Genomic DNA, 19,494 nt, shown 5'->3' with positions numbered 1-19,494 from the left:
TGGGGTGGAGGCGCCGTTAATCTTTCAACCTTGTTTAAATTGGCCCATTAATAAAAATGGCTACAAGTTACAGCACGTTAAAAAATAAAATCACCGTGTACAATGATCAACCTGTCCACCCCATACCTTTACACCTCTTGCAACTTCTATTAATTTATCTGTCTTTGGAAGTAGTAAATCTGTCCAGTCCTGGCCGTGGTTATTTTTCTCAGTCAAGGGCCTCCCGCTCACTTTATGGACCAACACAGGTCTTGCTCAAAGTGGGTGCGTTTGTGAGTTTTCAACCGTCATCAGCTGTACCTAATTCTTTCCGGCCTTCAAGGAGTATCTCAGATATGAGCCTCATTGTTCCTAGGCCTTTAATAAATATCGTAATTCGTCAGCCAGGATGCTGACAAGGTCTCGAGGGGTGGAAGACCCGGTTTCTGGACTGGTGATGGAACTTGCCAGCATCGGGTACCGGGAGCACAGTGGAGTCTCCCACAGCCTTGACTCGCTATCCCCGGAACCTCGGCAGCCCCGCCCCCGGGCCCGGGCCCGCGTCCGCTCGCACTTCCCCCGGGCGCCACCAGGAGGCGCCCGCGGCTGCCGAGGCGCTGTGCGCACCCGCGGGGAGCCGGATCAAGGGGCGGAGAGAGAGGAGAGGAGAGGAGGAGCTGGAGGGGGCGCGGCTTGCTCCCGGTGCCTCCCGGGCGCCGGGCCTCCTTCTCCGCCAGGCTCTGGGCTGGCGGCCGGCGGGGGTCGCGGCGGCGGCAGCGGCGCTGGCGGGCCGCGGGCGGCGGGAGCCTGGCTCCTGCTCCGGGTGTTAGGAAACAAGATGGCGGCGGCGCCCCGAAGGCCGGTCCCCACCTCTTCTCCGCTCTCCTCCGCCCCGCCGCTCGCCTCCTCCTCCTCCTCGATCTCCTCCTCCTCCTGCAGCAACCCCAGCGACCGCAGAAGCGCCGGCCGGCTCTCCCAGAGCTCCGGAGGGGGATAGATTGGGCAGCTGCGGGCTCCGGCGACCAAGGCAGAGCTGGGGCCGGGGCGGGGACGGCGGCGGCGGCGGCGGCGGCGGCGGCGCCGGGTGGGGATGGGGTCGCAGACGCTGCAGATCCTCCGGCAGGGGGTGTGGGCCGCGCTCAGCGGGGGCTGGTACTACGACCCGCACCAGGCCACCTTCGTGAACGCGCTGCACCTCTACCTGTGGCTCTTTCTGCTCGGCCTGCCCTTCACCCTCTACATGGTGAGTGTGGGGGCGGGGAGGAGGGCGGCTCCATACCCTTCTGGCGGGCCGGGTTTCCCGAGTCCGGCGGGCGGTCGCGCCTCCCTGGCTCCGGGCCGGGGGTGCGCCCTCTTCCCCTTCCCGGTGCGCGCGCCCCACCATCCCGCGCCCCGGTCCCCTAGGGGCCCGCCGCCCCCCTCGCTCTGGTGCTCCCCTCCCCCATGCGTACTCCCCACTGTCCTCTCCCTGGAGGGCTTCCCCTATTTCAGTGATGACAGGAGAAGCGAATCAGCAGCAGCCTCCACCTCCCGCCCCCGGGCGCCCAGCCCGTTTTCTGGGAAGTAGTAGCTTCCTAGGCCCCTTCTTCGGGGGTCCTGATCCTGCCCTCTCCAGCCTTTCCTCCCGGGTGGGTGAAGCCCGAGTGGGGCTCCCTGCCTCCGCGTCTGGTGGTGGGCGCCGAGCGTTCTGCTCCCAAGGGCCGCCGCATCCGTCCCTGGCGCGCGTGCTTATCTGCGCTCCGTTCCTCGGGCGCCGGACACCCCTGGGGCACTCCCTGCCCCCGAGGCAGTTCTCGCTCCTCTCTCCGGGGAGTACCCTCCCTTCATCTCTCCTCTAATCCGAGTGCGGAGCTTTTGGAGCCGCAGGGAAGAATGTGTGCCGCTCGGTGCGGAATATATTTTGAGGGGAGTCCGGGCTCTTACTCGCTTAGACGTAGTGGTTGAAAATCTGACTCTCGCCCTTCCTGCCTCTCAAAATCCTGTTTTTGCTTACCAGTGGTTCTTTTCTGTTCGGCTCCGTGGTCAGTGGCTTTTAGTTCCAGGCCAGCTTTGGGGGTAGGGTGCGGGGGAGATACGGGGAATCTGGCTGGCATTTCAGCAGATTTGTTTGGCTTGGTTCAAGGCCTTGTACTGACAGGAAAAAAGGAAAGTACTGCCTGTTGATGAATTCATTACGTTCAGTTTCTCCGAACCACCTAGGTTTTTAAGATATATTTTCACCGAAAGTTGTGAGCGCATTTTCTTTTTTAAAACACATTGGGTTAGGGTGGGGCATTAGGGAGACTAATGTGGAAGAGAGGTGATACTTAAGCTTCAGTTAAAATTTTAAAGTAAACAGAAGGGAGGAAAGATTGGTAACTTTTTATTTTAGGAGAATGCCTTTGAATATATTTCTGCTAACGTTGTGGTTCTTCGTGGAGCTGTAGTACGGGTGCTGGATTAGAAAATCTGGTGAGGATACCCATTTCTTTCCTAAGTGAAGCTCATTTACACTACTTGGCAGAAAAAGTGGAGGAAGATATACTAAATTTCACATTCTCAACAACTTTTAATTTTTCATTGAAATCGTTTGGGAGGGACCTGCTGCTAGAGGTAAAAAAAGCCGTTTTACAAAAAATACTGAGTAACTGATGGCATATTTCTTTAGGGGACTTGTTCAGTCTTGTCACTTTCTGAAAATTTATCACAAAGTGTTATAATTTTCCATTAATTCTGGCCCAGGGAGTTAGTTCTATTTCCACTTCTCTATCTTCCAGGAATATGACATAATTAATGAACAGGTTAATTACTTTGGGTGTAAGAATCCTCAGGCTGTCACAGAGCTCTTTATAGCAGTTTTCTTTTATATCCAGGAGAATTGTAAATTTAAAACTGAAGCCGGTTCTCGGCTAAGACTCTTGGTGTTATTAAGGCATTATTAGAGCAAATGGAAAGCACTGAGTTCACTGCTTCATTTTGGGAGTTTATTCAGTTAAATTTAATTCACAAATAAATATTTGAATGTCTACTGTGTACTGGGCAATTTGCTGGGTTCTGGGAAAATAAAATTGCTTCTCTGACTTTCTTGTTTACGTTAATGGCAACTCTGTTCTTCCTAAGCCTTTAAAAAGCTCTCGTTGATTCTTCTCTTCCTCTCTCTTCACATCCGGTTCATCAACAAATCATGTGGGTTCTATCTTTGAAACCTAACTAGAATCCAGCTAATCATCATCACCACTCCCTTGGTTCAAGACATCATTATATTTCTCTTGGGTTGTTGCAGTGTTCTAATGAGGGTCAGTGCTTCCATTCTTTATTCTCTATTCATAAAGATGTCTGAGTGATTCCTTAAAACATAAGTCAGATCATGGCACTCAGCTCAGAGCCTCCCTTCCCGTGTGTTTACCCTCTCCCCCACTCCATTTGCCTTCTTACAATTTCCCCCACACAATAACTACGTTCCTGCCTCAGGGCCTTTGCACTTGCTATTTTCCCTCTGGATGACTCCTCCCCTCCAGATATATGTGTGACTTAACGTGCTGCACTTATTTCAGGTTTCAGTTATATGCGAGGCTTTCCTTGATAACCACTGTAAAATAGCAACTTCCCAGCTCCTACAATACTTCCTAGCCCCCCACCCTCCTTTATTTAATAGCACTTGTTACAAATTGGTATATATTTATTACTTAATGTCTCTCTTATCCCATTAGAATATAAACTCTAAGAGGGCAGAGGCTTTTTGTTTACTGCTGTGTTATCAAGACCTAGTTCAGTGCCAAGCACATAGTGAGAACTCAAATATTAAATGAATGATTAGAAATGAACAAAACACAGCTTTTGCCTTCAAGGAAGTTTAAGTCTAGCCTGGGGATAATGAACAATTACAAGCATTAGAATTGTTGTGAAAAGGTAAGTACAGAATGACCCTGAGCTTTTAGTCAGGGGATTGATCCTAGTCTAGGGGCAGTTAGCAAAGAAGATTGGTAAATGTTTACTTGGAAGTTATCAGCATTATAGAGGACAGTCCAGGCCACAGACTAGAATATCTGGGGAGAAAGTATAATTCATTAAAAAGAAAATGGCTTGGCCAGAACTCCAAAGCCTAACAGCAGTTAAAAATCAGCAAAGGAGACAAGAAAGGTAAAAGGAAAATGAAGAGAGGAACCCATAACAGAAGCCAAAGAAAAAGTTCTTGAAAAGGAGAAAATGGTAAAAAATGCCAAATTGCCCTCCTGAAAGGCGGTACTAATTTAAATTTTCATCAACAGGATTGAGAGTACTTGTCTTCCCACCTCTTCTCAACACTTTGCAAAAAAGAGTGTTAATGGTTGTAAATTTCTTTTTCAACGGAATGTTGAATAAGTGATTTCAGTAATATTCTGTTTTTGATAGTAGGCAGAATTTGTCTTAAAGTACTTTTTTTTTTTGCGGTACGCGGGCCTCTCACTGTTGGGGCCTCTCCCATTGCGGAGCACAGACTCCGGACGCGCAGGCTCAGCGGCCATGGCTCACGGGGATCCTCCCAGACCGGGGCACGAACCCGTGTCCCCTGCATCGGCAGGCGGACTCTCAACCACTGCGCCACCGGGGAAGCCCTTAAAAGTACTCTTTAATCCAAACTTTTCTTAGTCCAAACTAAGGATGTTTACTGCACTAACATATATCACAAAACAACTTTTATTTGATTTTTCCTATTCTCTGCACTCAGATAATTTTCACAGTTAGGTAATTGGTAAACAAGCAGAAATGTTTCTTTGAGAGGAGATTGGTTGCGTCTTTCTGGTATTTTATCTGAGTTAAATGGTTTTCCTGTGTCTCTGTGCATAGCTGGGGAGGACAGAGAATCATTTTGTATGTGGGCTAGGACATCTGGGACACCGGGGTAGTAACACTAGGATAGCATAGAGTAATGGTATGGAAAAGCACAGAGTACAACAAATATTCTGTAGATTCTACTATACTGTTGACTTCTTTAGCATTACAGATGAATTTTGCCAAACCACAGTGGAATAAATAGTTACTGATTCTGATTCCTCTGGTTCCTCTCCCTGTCCCCTTAAAAGTTGATTAAAAGCTTTCTTTGCTGGAATTGTAACATAGTTCACACTTCCTTTCCTTCCTTTATCATGAGAACCTGAGCGGTTGCATGTTTTATAACTTGTACGGTCGGTGCTAGTCTCTTTTGCTTTGTGTTATAATAAGAAAGAAAAGAAAACCTAGGGGAAAGCAAGCCATTTCCTTTTGAGATTTTAAGGGGAAAAAAAAAAAGTCCTATTTGTAGAGCTTTGTACAAACCAAATAGAAACCTGAGTGCCAACTGCCCTGAGAATAGGCAGGAATGTTAGTCACAAATTTGAGAAACTTGAATCATGTATGTGGCTGTTTTCCTAATCCTCCTCACTCCCTGAAAGTTGTCTAGACATAAACTAAACAGATCCAAGCACCATAGTTGTCATCTTGAAAACTTGGTATTTTGAAATAATTTTAGGTTTACAGAAAAGTTACAAAAATAGTATAGAGAGTTCTTATATACCCTTTGCCCAGCTTCCTCTAATATTAAAATCTTACATAACCATGGTGCATTTGTCAAAATGAAGAAATTAACATCGGTACAGTACTAGTAATGAATTGTAGACATGATTTGGATTTCACCAGTTTTTCCATTAATGTCTCTTTTCTGTTTCAGGATCCAGCCTAGGATACTGTATTGCATTTAGTATCATCATCTTTAACATGGCTTGCTTTCTTTCTGTTTTCCCTTACCATGCTGGGATTCTATTCTTTAAGGAATTTGACAATTTATAACAATTAATCAAATTGTGTCTTATAAGAAAAATTAGTGAAAGGTTTTTTATGCCTGTGATAGGTACATTTTAGATGGAGAAAGGAGGAGAGTATTCTGAATGATTTTTAAACCAAGCATTGACCATTAACCTATGTGAGGCTGTTTTTGAATGGAGATATTTTACATATGAAGCATTGTATGACATGAAATCATTCTAAAGAAGAAAAAGACTTTAGACCTCATTCACACAAAATGGACACCAGCGTCTTAGCTTCCTCCTGTAATGCTGTTTTCCTAATTTATAAATTAGAAGCAATGAGACAAATGCACAACCATATTACAAGGTAGACTGTGACTAATCCCTTATGTGTCGTAAAGTGTTCAGGAATTGGAAGGAGGATGCAGTTATTTCCTAGAAGGCTTTATGCAGAGGATAATTCATACATTCACAACTTTGACTGTATGCTGGGCACTGTGGTAGGCCTTATGGTGGGGGACCTTTATAAGGTTTGTTATTTGTGCTGGAACATCATTTCCCATAATCTTCCCACCAGGCAAGTGAATCTTTGTTCTATGGAAAAGATCGTTTAGTGAAAGAATAGGTGTTCTCGGGTGTAATGGTTTGCTCTGCTATCAAGTATTTTATTGTAATATATCCAACATGTTAAAGCTTTCTTAAACCTTGTTTAATTGTTCAAAGTTATAGTTCCTAGGATTTATAAAATTTAACATGATATCTAACATGGTTAGTGCTTTGTTCCAAATTTCCCTTTCATTGTTGGCTTTGCCTTTGATTTGGTAATCTTACACAACTACTGACAAGTGTTTATAGCATCGTTTTTGTTCACATCATTATGCAATGTCAGTGGTACTCAAACTTTCACTGTGTATCTATCTTGGCTTTCTTCCTTATTAAAGAATATCTGTAGGTAAAACACAGAAAGTCAAAGTAACTAAAATCACAAAGTGCACCACATAGCTCTTCACACTGTTCTAGGCATTGGCAGGTGGCTTTCAGCTAATTATAACTATATATTTTTGCTCACTAGTAGGGTGAGGAGAATTAGGATTCTCCATTGGATGGTTTCAAACTACCTGCCCTCCACTCCTCTGCTCATTCTGAGTAACTGCTCATCCCTTTTCCTTCTGTAGCAAGATGCACATCACAACACAGGCTGGAGGGAGGCTGATGTTGAGATAATCCTGAATCTGCTTTTTTTTTTTTTTTTTTAAGGAAGTTACTCAGCAGCTTTGGAAGATTATTAGGAATTCTTTTTATATTCCTTACTTGTGTCTCTCATGATACTCCATTTGAGAATTGCTGGCCTATCATATGACACAGGCTTCTACACAAGGGATAACATAGGGCAGAGCTGCCATTACCTTTCTTCTTAAAAAAAAAAAAAATAGCGCACCATCTAATAACTGGGAATTAATTTGCCTGCATTCCTATTTTGCTTTATTCCAATAAATCAGTATCTGGGGGAGATTCCAGGCAAGTGTAGTTTGAAAAGCCACTCCCCCTAGATGTACCAGCAGAAAAAGCCTGTAGGTGATTGCTGGTGAGCACCTCATGCTAACAGTCACTACCTGGGAGTTTTAGTCTATTATTTGTGACTGTCTGAAAATACCTTATTGTTTCCTGCTTAAGTTGCTGGTTTAACTCATCTCCTTTTTTCAGCAGTGAATAAATTACTGAATAACTTTGACTCTGGCTGTAATAGGGGCTTTTATGGTACTGAAAGTAGTAACGCTTATATAGTGCTTTTTACCCAGTATAGTATAATCCTTGAGCATTTCACCCTCCAGTTAAAAAGCCATTGTTAGGTTTTTTTATCATGAAAATATTACTGGTTGTAGAAATTGTTCCATGTGGTAATCAAGTATATATAATCCAAAATGAAAGTACATATAATCCAAAGTAAGGGTCCAAAATAAAAGCAAACAATGCTGTGGCAATAGTGTGGTGCACATTTGTATATATAAGATTTTACACCTGGAAGTTCACAGCATAAGTTTCTAGAAAAATTGCTGGGTCAAATTATGTACATTTAAAATTGAATGTCAAATTATACCTCAGAAAATGTTGTACCAGTTTATATTCTCACTAGTGTATGAAAGGACCTGTTGCCCTTTGTTTTCACCAACATTGGTTATTATGTCTTTTTGATGTGATAGTGTAAACTGGCATCTTGTTTTAATTTTTGTTTTTTTATTAATAGGTTCTTTGAGTATCTTTTCATAGGCTTAGTAGGCATTTATATCTTTTTTCTTTTAGCTGCCTGTTGTATGCTTTATCCTTTTTTGAAGGTCATGTTCTTTCTAAGTGATTTTTGAGAGCCCCTTGTATGTTTAAAAATTAGATCTTTGTTATGTATTAAAAATTTCCCCTAATTTGTCTTTTAACTGTATGATTGAGGGTTTTCTTTGTTGTTGTTGCATTGTGCGGGCCTCTCACTGTTGTGGCCTCTCCCATTGCGGAGCACAGGCTCAGCGGCCATGGCTCACAGGCCCAGCCACTCCACGGCATGTGGGATCTTCCCGGACCAGGGCACGAACCTGTGTCCCCTGCATCGGCAGGCAGACCCTCAACCACTGCGCCACCAGGGACGCCCTATTTTTAATTTTTTGAGGCGCCTCTGTACTGCTTTCCATAGTGGCTGTACCAGTTTACGTTCTCATCAACAGTGCGCAAGGGTTCCCTTTTCTCCGCATCCTTGTTAACACTCACTCTTTATTGTCTTTTTGATATTAGCCATTTTTACAGGTGTGAGGTGATATCTTATTGTGGTTTTGATTTGTTGAGGATTTTTGCATCTATTCATCAGCGTTATTGGCCTGTAATTTTCTTTTCTTGTGGTATCTGGTTTTGGTATCAGGATAATGCTGGCCCCATCAAGTGAGTTTGTAAGTGTTCCTTTGTCTTGTGTTTTTGGGAAGACTTTGAGAAGGATTGGTATTAGGTTTTTAAATGTTTGGTAGAATTCACCAGTGAAGTTGTCTGGTCCTGGACTTTTGTTGGGTTTAGTTTTTTTATTTTTAATAGTTCCATAGTAATGCATTGCATGGATATATTATTTATCATGTTACCTGCTGATATTTAATTTGTTTACAGCCTTTTGCTAACACAAACCATGCTGCAGTAAATAATCATACAGATGTCATCTCACCTGTGTCTAGATATAATATTAAGATAAATTCCTAGAAATCAGATTGGTTGGTCAAAAGGGTAAATGCTTTTGTAGTCCTGAAAGATAGTGCCCAGTGGCCCTCCAGAGGGATTGTACCGCTTAACTGGCACGCCCGCAGGCAGCGTATCAGAGCCTCTTAGTGCTCCTGCCTGCCACAGCCTCACATAGTTTTGCGATTTTCATAGGTAAGAAATAGTATCTTAGAGTGGTTTTAATTGGCATTTGTCCTACTTTGAGTGGGATTGAGATGCTTTTCATAATAAGCTTCAGGGTCATTTTTTCCCTATTTTTCTGAAATAGTTCACGTGCTTTATCCATTTTCTACTAGGTTATATGTTAAGGATTAATTATATGTTAGTCCTCTGTAATCTAATTGCAAACATCTAATAGTTTTTATAGTTCATCCAATTTGGAATTTATTTTGCTGTAAGCAATATATGAGTGTCTAGTTAAAAAAAAAATTTTTTTTTTTGGTTAGGCAGTTGTCCCAATCAACCTAATGTATTAAACAATCCTGTCTTTTCTCAGGGGTTTAAATGCCACCTTTCTAATCTAAGTTTCCATGGGGGTATTTGCATTTTGTTTTATCAATATGTCTTTTCTTACATGAATACCATACTTTTTTTTAAATAAATTTATTTTCTTTTATTTATTTTTGGCTGAGTTGGGTCTTTGTTGCTGCGTGCAGACTTTCTCTAGTTGCGGTGAGCGGGGACTGCTCTTCGCTGTGGTGCGCCGGCTTCTCATTGCGGTGGCTTCTCTTGTTGCGGAGCACCGGGCTCTACGCGTGCGGGCTTCAGTAGTTGTGGCTCACGGGCTCTAGAGCGCAGGCTCAGTAGTTGTGGTGCACGGGCTTAGCTGCTCTGTGGCATGTGCGATCGTCCCGGACCAGGGACGATCCAATGTCCCCTTGAACCCATGTCCCCTGCATTGGCAGGTGGATTCTTAACCACTGCGCCACCAGGGAAGCCTAATACCATACTTTTTTTAGTAATCCTAGTTTTATGTATTTTTCTTTCTTAGTAGTAGTCTTACCTTGTTATTTCTTCTTCTTGTTATTTCTTTGGCTATTCTTGCATGTTTATTCCTCCATTTTGTTACATTTCCTAAGGATGTTGCTGAATTTTTTACTGAAAAGTATTGAATTTTGGATTACTTTAGGGAGGGAAGTTTGATATCTTTATAATATTGAGTTAAGGTGAACTCTTCATTTCTTTTATGTCCCTCAGTAGATTTATTTTTAAAGAAGTTTTCTTTATGTTAACCTTGCACATTTTCCCTTAGGATTATTATTCTTAGATTTTAGTTGCTAACACTACTGTAAATGCAACCAATTCTTTCTAACTGATTATTGCTTATTATGTAAGAAAAATCATGACCTTTTTTTTTTTCTGCGGTACGCGGGCCTCTCACTGTTGTGGCCTCTCCCGTTGCTTTGCACAGGCTCCGGACGCGCAGGCTCAGCGGCCATGGCTCACGGGCCTAGCTGCTCCGTGGCATGTGGGATCTTCCCGGACTGGGGCACGAACGCGTGTCCCCTGCATCAGCAGGCGGACTCTCAACCACTGCGCCACCAGGGAAGCCCAAGCATGACTTTTTAAAAATCCTTATTTTAGAATAGTTCTAGATGTATAGAAAAATTGTAAACATAGTTCAGAGAGATCCTATATATCCTGCCCCCAGTTTCTCCTGTTGTTAACATCTTAGTTTACTGTGTGTGGCACATTTGTCACAAGCAATGAACCAATATGAATACACCATTATTAACTTATAATCTGTACTTTGTACAGATTTCTTTCTTTTTTTAACTAATGTCCTTTTTTTCTGTTCCAGGATCCCATTCAAATCTATTGATTTCAATTTATTAAATTTGCAACCAGACACTGTAGAATTAGGTTATTCTTTCTAATAATTTTTCTGTTTATTTTAAAAGGATTTTCAGATATGCAGTTATATTTGTAAATAATAATTTTAACTTCTTCCCAATATTTATACTTTTTTCTCTTGTGTAATTGCTTGGTATGGTACTTTATGTATCTATTGATGTAATAAATCATGTTGAAAATATGAACAGCCTTGCCTTGTACCCGTCTTCAATGGGAATTTTAGTGTTTTACCATTGAGCATACTAAGTTGTGTTTTGGAATATAGATTCTTTTTTCTTTACTATGTTCTGGAAGTATTTGGCCATTTTCCAGTGACTTCTGGTGGTTCACTATCAGACTAATGTTTACGTCTGTGTCTTCTGAGGTCTCACAGGTCTTACCTATGTCATCTTCTTTTTTGTAGTTAATCTTTGTTTTCTCTGAACCATTTCTACTCAGAGGTCTTTTTGTTTGCTTATCTCAGATTTGTCACTACATTGCTCAAGCATTATTAACAACGTCAGATAGTTCTTGTGCTATTATATGCCCATGCACTATCTCCTTTCAAGTTTTCTCACTTCATACTCATTGTAGCCCTGTGAAATGAAGACACTGTTTTTATCCCTATTTTTCTGATGAGGAACCAGAGGCTCCTAGAAGTTAAACCACTGGTTCAGGGTTATGTAGATTGCCTCTGCCGTTTTTCCCTCTGGCCTCCGGAGGACCATCACGGTCACCCTCCACCGTGTTCCTCCACAGTCTTGCAAGGTGCTTTTCTGATTAATCTGTTTCTGAAAGCCTACTTGTGATTGATTGGGATGAACTAAGTGTCCCTGGATCTTTTTCAATATGTATTCTGAATCTAGAACTCTCAGAGCTGGCCTTGAAATCACCATCTAATTATATCTTTCATCTTGGCTCCCCTTCTCAACTAGCATATGAATACAGTGGAAGCCCATTATAAATCTCCCGGGGATTTAGTTATGGTTCTCACATATAGTTAAAGTGAGATAATTTGTCTCACTCATCATTTTGGAGGGAGAGGTTAGTTAGCCTTGTTCTATAGTATGTACAGGCATACCTCATTTTACTGTGCTTCGCTTTATTATGTTTGCATTTTTTAACATGTTGAAGGTTTGTGGCAACCCTGCCTTGAGCAAGTCTTTTGGCGCCGTTTTTCCAACAGCACTGTTCTCTTGGTGTCTCTGTGTCACATTTTGGTAATTCTCACAATATTTCAAAATTTTCATTATTATCAAATTTGTTATGGTGATCAGTGATCTTTGTTTACTATTGCAAGAAAATTCTGACTTGCTGAAGGCTTAGATGATGGCTAGCATTTTTTAGCAATAAAGTATTTTTACATTAAGGTAAAAATACATAAGGTAAAAAGTACAAAAATATAAGGTAAAAAGTACATTTTTTTCTAGACATAATGCTATTGCACACTTAATAGACTACAGTATAGTGTAAATATATATATAGAGAGACACATATATGCATGCACTGGGAAACAAAAAATTTGTGCGACTTGCTTTACTGTGCTCTTCACTTTATTGCAGTGGTCTGGAAGCAAACCTGCAATATCTCCAAGGTATGCCTGTATTATAAATGGATTTTACTAAAATTTAATATCCTTTTACTAATTGGTCTTATACAGGCCCCTTTCCTTGCTGTGTTTATATAAAATACTATTTCTTCTTGCCGTTGCTACTACTATTACATGTGCTCCTTCACTCCAGCTACAGAGATGCAACATTTGCAGTCTGTTTATATCCTGTCCATTCCAGTCTTTTATGAACAAAATCTGGAACTGTAGTCCTTATGAATAGGTAAATAGCAGCAAGAGAAGCAGTTGTTTCAAGGACGGGAACTTTTTGGGAAATTCTAACCTAACTTTGGCACAGCGGTGCTATTGGTTTCTAGTGGGTAGAGGCCAGGGAAGGTGCTAAACATCCTGTATTGCATAGGACAGCCCCCAGCAACATATAAGATTATCTGGCTCAAAATGTCAACAGTGCTGAGGCTGCGAAACTTTGCTCTAGAGCATTCATTCTTAGTGGGTATGTTGTTGTCCTCAAGGGGGCGAAAATTAGTTCTTGGGTTGGGGGTGGTGGTCAAATATTTTTGTGTACAAAGTACAGATGTGCACACAGTACATATAGATATACAGTGTTCCTGTGGTGGTAAACTTTCATGAGGGGCAGTGTTTAGAACACCTGCACTTCTGTGTGTTTCTCCTTTACTCTCACACTGTTGTACTCACAGCACTTCTCACACCAGATGTGTGGGGTTTTCCCCACACCAAGCAATTCTCTGAGACACTGGCTGGGAGTCCTACAGTTTAATTCAATTCTGATGCTGTCCACCTGGAGACAGCGTCAGATCCCACAGGTTAAGTTCTCAGTCCCATGAGACTGCTTCTCTTCCCCACAACTAAGATGCCAGTCCCAAGTCCAGGTTGTTCCTTGTGCTTCTGACCAACTGACTGTAAATCACTGGCTCCCGTGACCCCATCCTGAGGTTTGATTGATTTCCTAGAGAGGTTTACAGAACTCAGGAAAACGGTTTACTTACTGTTTACCAGTTTATTATAAAAGGCTATGATAAAAGATACAGGTGAACCTCCAGCTGGAAGGGATGCATAGAGCAGTATATGCGGGAAAGAGCACCAAGCCTTCATGCCCTCTGTGGGTGTGCCACACTCCAGCACCTCCCTGTGTTCACCAACCTGGAAACTCTCAGAACGTCATACTATTGGGATTTTATGGAGGTTTCATCACATAGCCATGATCAATTATTAACTCCATTTCCAGCCCCTCTCTCCTATGGAGAATGAGAGATGAGGCTGAAAATCCCAAGCTTCCAATCATGGCTTCCTTCGTCTTTCTGGTGACCAGCCCCCATCCAGGAGCCCACCCAGAGTCACCTCATTAGAACAAAAGGCATTCCCGTCACCCAGGAACTTCCAAGGGATTTAGGTGACAGGAACCAGAGCCAAAGACCAGATATTAGAACAGAAGAGGCTCCTTGCGCTCTTATCATTTAGGAAACCGCAAGAGTTTTAGGAGTTCTGTATCAAGACCCAGGGACAGAAGCCAATATATGTATTTTTTATTATTTAACAGGGAGTAATTAGGGAAAAAATGCCTAAAAAGACCCCTTAGGAGAGCAATAATTAAAAAAAAAAAAAGTTGAGAAACACTGCCTTGGAGGAGACTGTCTAGTGTAGTGGTTAAAAACTCAGATTCTTAACCACTAGAGTCAGACGGGATGTAAATCCTGTTTCTGCAGGCAATGACTTCATTGTCTAAATTTTCTTATCTGTAAGATAGAAATAATAATAGCACTTTCTTCAAAGGATTGTTGTGAGGCAATCCATTTAATGTACCTGGCACTTGGTAAAACAATAGTCATTCTCCTTAAGATGCTCAGGGAGAGAAAGGATCCTATTTATTGCAGTGTTTACATTCCTTAGAAGAATATCTGGGGCTTAATAGGTGTTCAGTAAATATATGTTGAATGAATGAATAAAACTCTTATTTATTGATTTAAGTGTGTCAAGAGTTGCCATTATGGAAACTGAGGAAATGGTGGTAGTAAGATAAGCTATACTCTCCTTCATTCCTTTTTTCTGGTAGGCAGCTTTCACATTTATCTCACCTAAAGTCTAGTGTGTGATGCATTCCCTATTTTAGCATTTACTTTTAAAGGAAGAAGTGGATTATATAGCATGCAATACCATCATCCTGTTTCAAGCCAATTGAGTGAGCTCAGGGCAAAAACGAAATATGGGTTTTGTTAGTACTCAAGAGAGCTAGTATACTTTTAATTTATAAACTTTACTGACTTACATTCTTGTGTTAGGACCTCAGCTTGCAATTTATTCTGTTCTATTTGAGTGAAACATAAAAGAATACACAAATAATAATGTTTGATAACCTAGTTTTTTGTGTATATTCATATTTTATTTTAAAATATTTATTTTTACTTGATCCGTGTAGTTTTACTTTGGCTTAATGCTTTTGTTATTGAATTAAATTCTTTTGAGTTTTAAGCCTTAAATTTTGAACTGTTGTTACTTATTTTGTGCTTGTATAGTACACTGCTTTTATAGGAGTATAGCTAATAAGTGCAAGAAGAGTCCCATTATTTTACATATGTTTGCCTATAAAATAATCTCACGGAATATATCTTGAACTTTTGTTTTGTGAGGTATAGTAAAAAGGTAACCTAGCTTCTATTCTTTAGAATTGCAAAGTCATGTTGACAGATTTCTTATTTTCACTTACTATAAATCCTGAAAAATTGTTTCAATAGAATATATCAGAAACAAATAGAATAAAGAAATAGGTCAAAAAAAAAAGAGAAAGAAATAGGTCAAGCAATTTAAGTTGGACTTTATGAGATAGCTTCTGGTCCTCATTTACTGTTTAGATGAATTGTTTTTATCAGTTTACTCAGGGATTTATTTAGACTGATTAAACCATTAAGGAGTGATTCATACAGCAAAATGTCAGGTTACTAACTTATGATATGAATCAAGATAGTTCTTAGTATAGGATATCCCATTCTCTTTCCAGGATGGTTAGGTTTACTCAGAAAAACACATAAATCAAAACATTGGTGCCTCTCCAGAAACAGACACACAGATCAATGGAACAGGATAGAGAGCCCAGAAGTAAGTCCATGCACTTATGGTCAATTAATCTACGACAAAGGGGGCAACAGTATACTAGGGAGAAAAGACAGTCTCTTCCAAGTGGTGCTGGGAAAACTGGACAGCTACATGTAAAAGAATGAAATTAGAACATTCTCTAGCACCATATACAGAAATAAGCTCAAAATGGATTAAAGACCTAAATGTAAGACTGGATACTATAAAACTCCTAGAGGAAAACATTGGCAGAATACTCTTTGACATAAATCGCCGCAATATTTTTTTGGATCTGTCTCCTAAAGTAAAGGAAATAAAATAAAAAATAAACGAATGGGACCTAATTAAATGTAATAGCTTTTGCACAGCAAAGGAAACCACCGACAAAACAAAAAGACAACCTTCTGAATGGGAGAAAATATTTGTAAATGATATGACTGGTAAGGGATTAATATCCAACATGTATAATCAGCTTATACAACTCAACGTCAAAAAAACAAACAAGCTAATTAAAAAATGGGCAGAAGAGCTGAGTAGACGTTTTTCCAAAGAGGAAATGCAGTTGGCCAACAGGCACATGAAAAGATGCTCAACATTGCTAATCATAGGGAACTATATATCAAAACCACAATGAGATAGCACCTCATACCTGTCGGGATGGCTATCATGAAAAAGAACACAAATAAAAAGTGCTGGAGACGGTGTGGAGAAAAGGGAACCCTCCTGCACTGTTGGTGGGAATGTAAATTGGTGCAACCACTGTGGAAAACAATGTTTTCCACAGTTTGAGGCTTCTCAGAAAACTAAAAATAGAACTACCGTGTGACTAAGCAATTCCTCTCCTGGGTATATATCTGAAAAAAACAAAAACATTAATTGGAAAAGATATAGGCACTCCAATGTTCATAGCAGCATTATTTACAATTACCAAGATATGGAAGCAACCTAAGTGTCCAACAGATGAATGGATAAAGCAGCCGTGGTGTGTATATATATATATATATATATATATATATATATATATATAATTGAATACTACCTAGCCATATAAAAGGATGACATTTTGCCATTTGCAGCAACATGGATGGACTTAGAGGGCATTATGCTAAGTGAAATAAGCTAGACAGAGACAAGCACTGTATGATATCACTTATATGTAGAATCTAAAAAATACAACAGACTAGTGAATATAACAAAGAAGGAGACTCACAGATACAGTGGTTACCAGTGGGGCGGGGGGGGGGCAATATAAGGGCAGGGGAGTGGGAGGTACAAACTCTTAGTGTAAGATCGGCTCAAGGATGTATTTCTACAACATGGAGAATATAGCCAATATTTTGTAATAACTGTAAATGGAAAGTAACCTTTAAAAATTGTAAAAAATTTTTTAAAATTAAAAACAAAACATTGGCACCTCTCAATGTTCTTATACTTTCATTTGGGGTTTTTTTTTTTTTGGTAAAGAACAGAATCAGTCTCTAGATAATACCATCTGGGTAATTTTGAAAGATAAATCTGTACTGGTCTCTTTATTTTAGATGCATGAATATCTCTATCTTCCAGTTTTTATTTGCTGTTCTGACATATTTTAATAACCAATTATAATTTCCAGATGTATATTCCAGATATTATTTTTTTATGATACTTCAGGTTGGCTGTTGCTTGATGGCTTGGGAATTTAATCTCATCAGAAAACCATTCCAACATAGAGGAAAGCATGAATTTGTTTTAGAAAGGATTTTTGTGTCATTAATTCCATCTATAGAGTTTGGATTGTTGGATATTCTATTTGAGGGCCTATACCTCTTTGTTACCTTCATTTTTGAAAAATTTCTAGAATTTCAGTGTGCTATCTTTGAGAAATTATAGACAGGAATTGTTTGAAGAATCTTTTGGAATTATGTGATGATTGTTTTTTATCCTCCTTTTGTTCTGAATAGTAATCTAAAGATGATTATGGAAACTGAGGGAAAGCTCTGCTGTTAATGTACATTCCAGTTTTTTTCCTTCTCACCATCTTTTGTTTTGTAGCATTCTGTCTCTAGTCTGCCACATTACTATACATATTTTAATACAAGCAAACCTCATTTTATTGAACTTTGCTTTATTGTGCTTCACAGATACTGTGGGGTTTTTTTTGTTTTTTTTGTTTTTTTTTTTTTTACAAATTGAAGGTTTTGGCAGCTCTGTATCAAGCAAGTCTAATGGCACCATCTTTCCAACAGCATTAGCTCACTTTGTGTCTCTGTGTCCCATTTTGGTGATTCTTGCAGTATTTCAGATTTTTTCATTATTTGTTGTGATGATCAGTGATCCTCGATGTTACTGTTGTAATTGTTCGGGGGCACCACAAACCGTGTCCACATAAGCCAGCAAACAATTGGTAAACGTGTCTTCTGACTGCTCCAGCTGTTCTCCACTTCTCTCGGTTTCCTCAGACTTCCTTATTCTCTGAGACACAGCAGTATTGAAATTAGGCCAATTAATAACCCTTCAGTGGCCTTTAAGTGTTCAACTGAGACTCTCTCACTTAAAATTTTTCATTTTAAATAAAAAGCTATAAATGATTAAGCTTAGTGAGGAAGGTGGGTCAAAAGCTGAGACAGGCTGAAGGCTAGGTCTCTTGCACGAACCAGCCAAGTTGTGAATGCAAAGGAAAAGTTCTTGCAGGAAATTAAAAGTGCTATTCCAGTGAACACACGGATGACAAGAAAGTGAAATAGCCTTATCGCTGATATGGAGAAAGTTCGAGTGGCCTGATGATCAAATCACCCACAACAGTCCCTTTAGCCAAAGCCTCATCCAGAGCAAGGTCCTGACTCTCCAATTCTGTGAAGGCTGAGAGCGGTGAGAAAGCTGCAGAAGAAAAGTTTGGAGCTGGCAGAGGTTGGTTCATGAAGCTTGATGAAAGAAGCCATCTCCGTAACATCAGAGTGCAAGGTAAAGCAACAGGTGCTAATGTGGAAGCTGCAAGTTATTCAGAAGATCCAGCTAAGATCATTAATTAAGGTGGATACACTAAACAACAGATTTTCAGTGTAGATGAGACAGCATTCTATTCGAAGAAGATGCCTCCTAGGACTTTCATAGCTAGAGAGAAGTCAGTGCCTGGCTTCAGAGCTTCAAAGCACAGGCTGATTCTCTCATTAGGGGCTGGTGCAGCTGGTGACTTTTTTTTTTTTTTTTTTTTTTGCGGTACGCGGGCCCCTCACTGTTGTGGCCTCTCCCTTTGTGGAGCACAGGCTCTGGACGCGCAGGCTCAGCCGCCATGGCTCACGGGCCCAGCCACTCTGCGGCATGTGGGATCTTCCCGGACCGGGGTACGAACCCATGTCCCCTGCATCGGCAGGCAGACTCTCAACCACTGTGCCACCAGGGAAGCCCCTGGTGACTTTTTAAGTTGAAGCCAGTGCTCATTTACCATTCCAAAAATTCTAGGGCCCTTAAGAATTATGCTAAATCTATTCTGCCTGTGCTCTATTGGAAAAGCAAAGCCTGGGTGACAGCTCATCCATTTACAACATGGTTTACTGTATATTTTATGTCTCAACAGTAGATCTCACTCTTGAGACCTACTGCTGAGAAAAAAAGATTCCTTTCAAAATATTACTGCTTATTGACAATGCACCTGGCCCCTCAAGAGCTCGGATGGAGATGTACAATGAGATTCTTTTTTTTTTTCATGTTTGCTAACACTATCCATTCTGCAGCCCGTGGATCAAGAAGTAATTTGGGGCACTTCCTTGGTGACCCAGTGGCTAAGACTCTGCGCTCCCAATGCAGGGGGCCCGGGTTCAATCCCTGGTCATGGAACTAGATCCCACATGTTGCAATTAAGGGTTCACATGTTGCAACTAAAGATCCTGCATGCTGCAACTAAAGATCCCGCATGCCACAACTAAAGATCCCCCACGCTGCAGTGAAGATCCCATGTGCCCCAACTAAGACCTGGCACAGCCAAATAAATAAATAAGTAAATAAATATTTTTTTTAAAAAAGGAGTAATTTCGACTTTCAAGTCTCATTATTTAAGAAATA

General features: G+C 40.8%; 1 protein-coding gene across 5 annotated transcripts in view; it reads left to right on the top strand.

Moving 5' to 3' along the window:
• Window positions 1-1,041: 1,041 nt before the first annotated feature.
• PCNX1 (pecanex 1) overlaps window positions 1,042-19,494 on the top strand; it is a 179,071-nt gene continuing 160,618 nt past the window's right edge. For 4 of the 5 annotated variants that reach the window (XM_060095919.1, XM_060095918.1, XM_060095916.1 and 1 more), the window contains exon 1: window positions 1,043-1,222. In XM_060095919.1, coding sequence (XP_059951902.1) covers window positions 1,070-1,222 — 153 coding nt within the window. In that variant the 5' untranslated portion in view covers window positions 1,043-1,069. Of the gene's footprint in view, window positions 1,223-19,494 lie in introns of all 5 variants that reach the window. The other variant, XM_060095917.1, reaches the window with a different exon arrangement.

The sequence above is a fragment of the Mesoplodon densirostris genome, chromosome 4, assembly GCF_025265405.1.
Source record: "Mesoplodon densirostris isolate mMesDen1 chromosome 4, mMesDen1 primary haplotype, whole genome shotgun sequence".
Lineage (NCBI taxonomy): Eukaryota > Metazoa > Chordata > Mammalia > Artiodactyla > Ziphiidae > Mesoplodon > Mesoplodon densirostris.
Note: the sequence above shows the minus strand (reverse complement) of the source record. Positions and strands in the feature narration are given on the sequence as shown.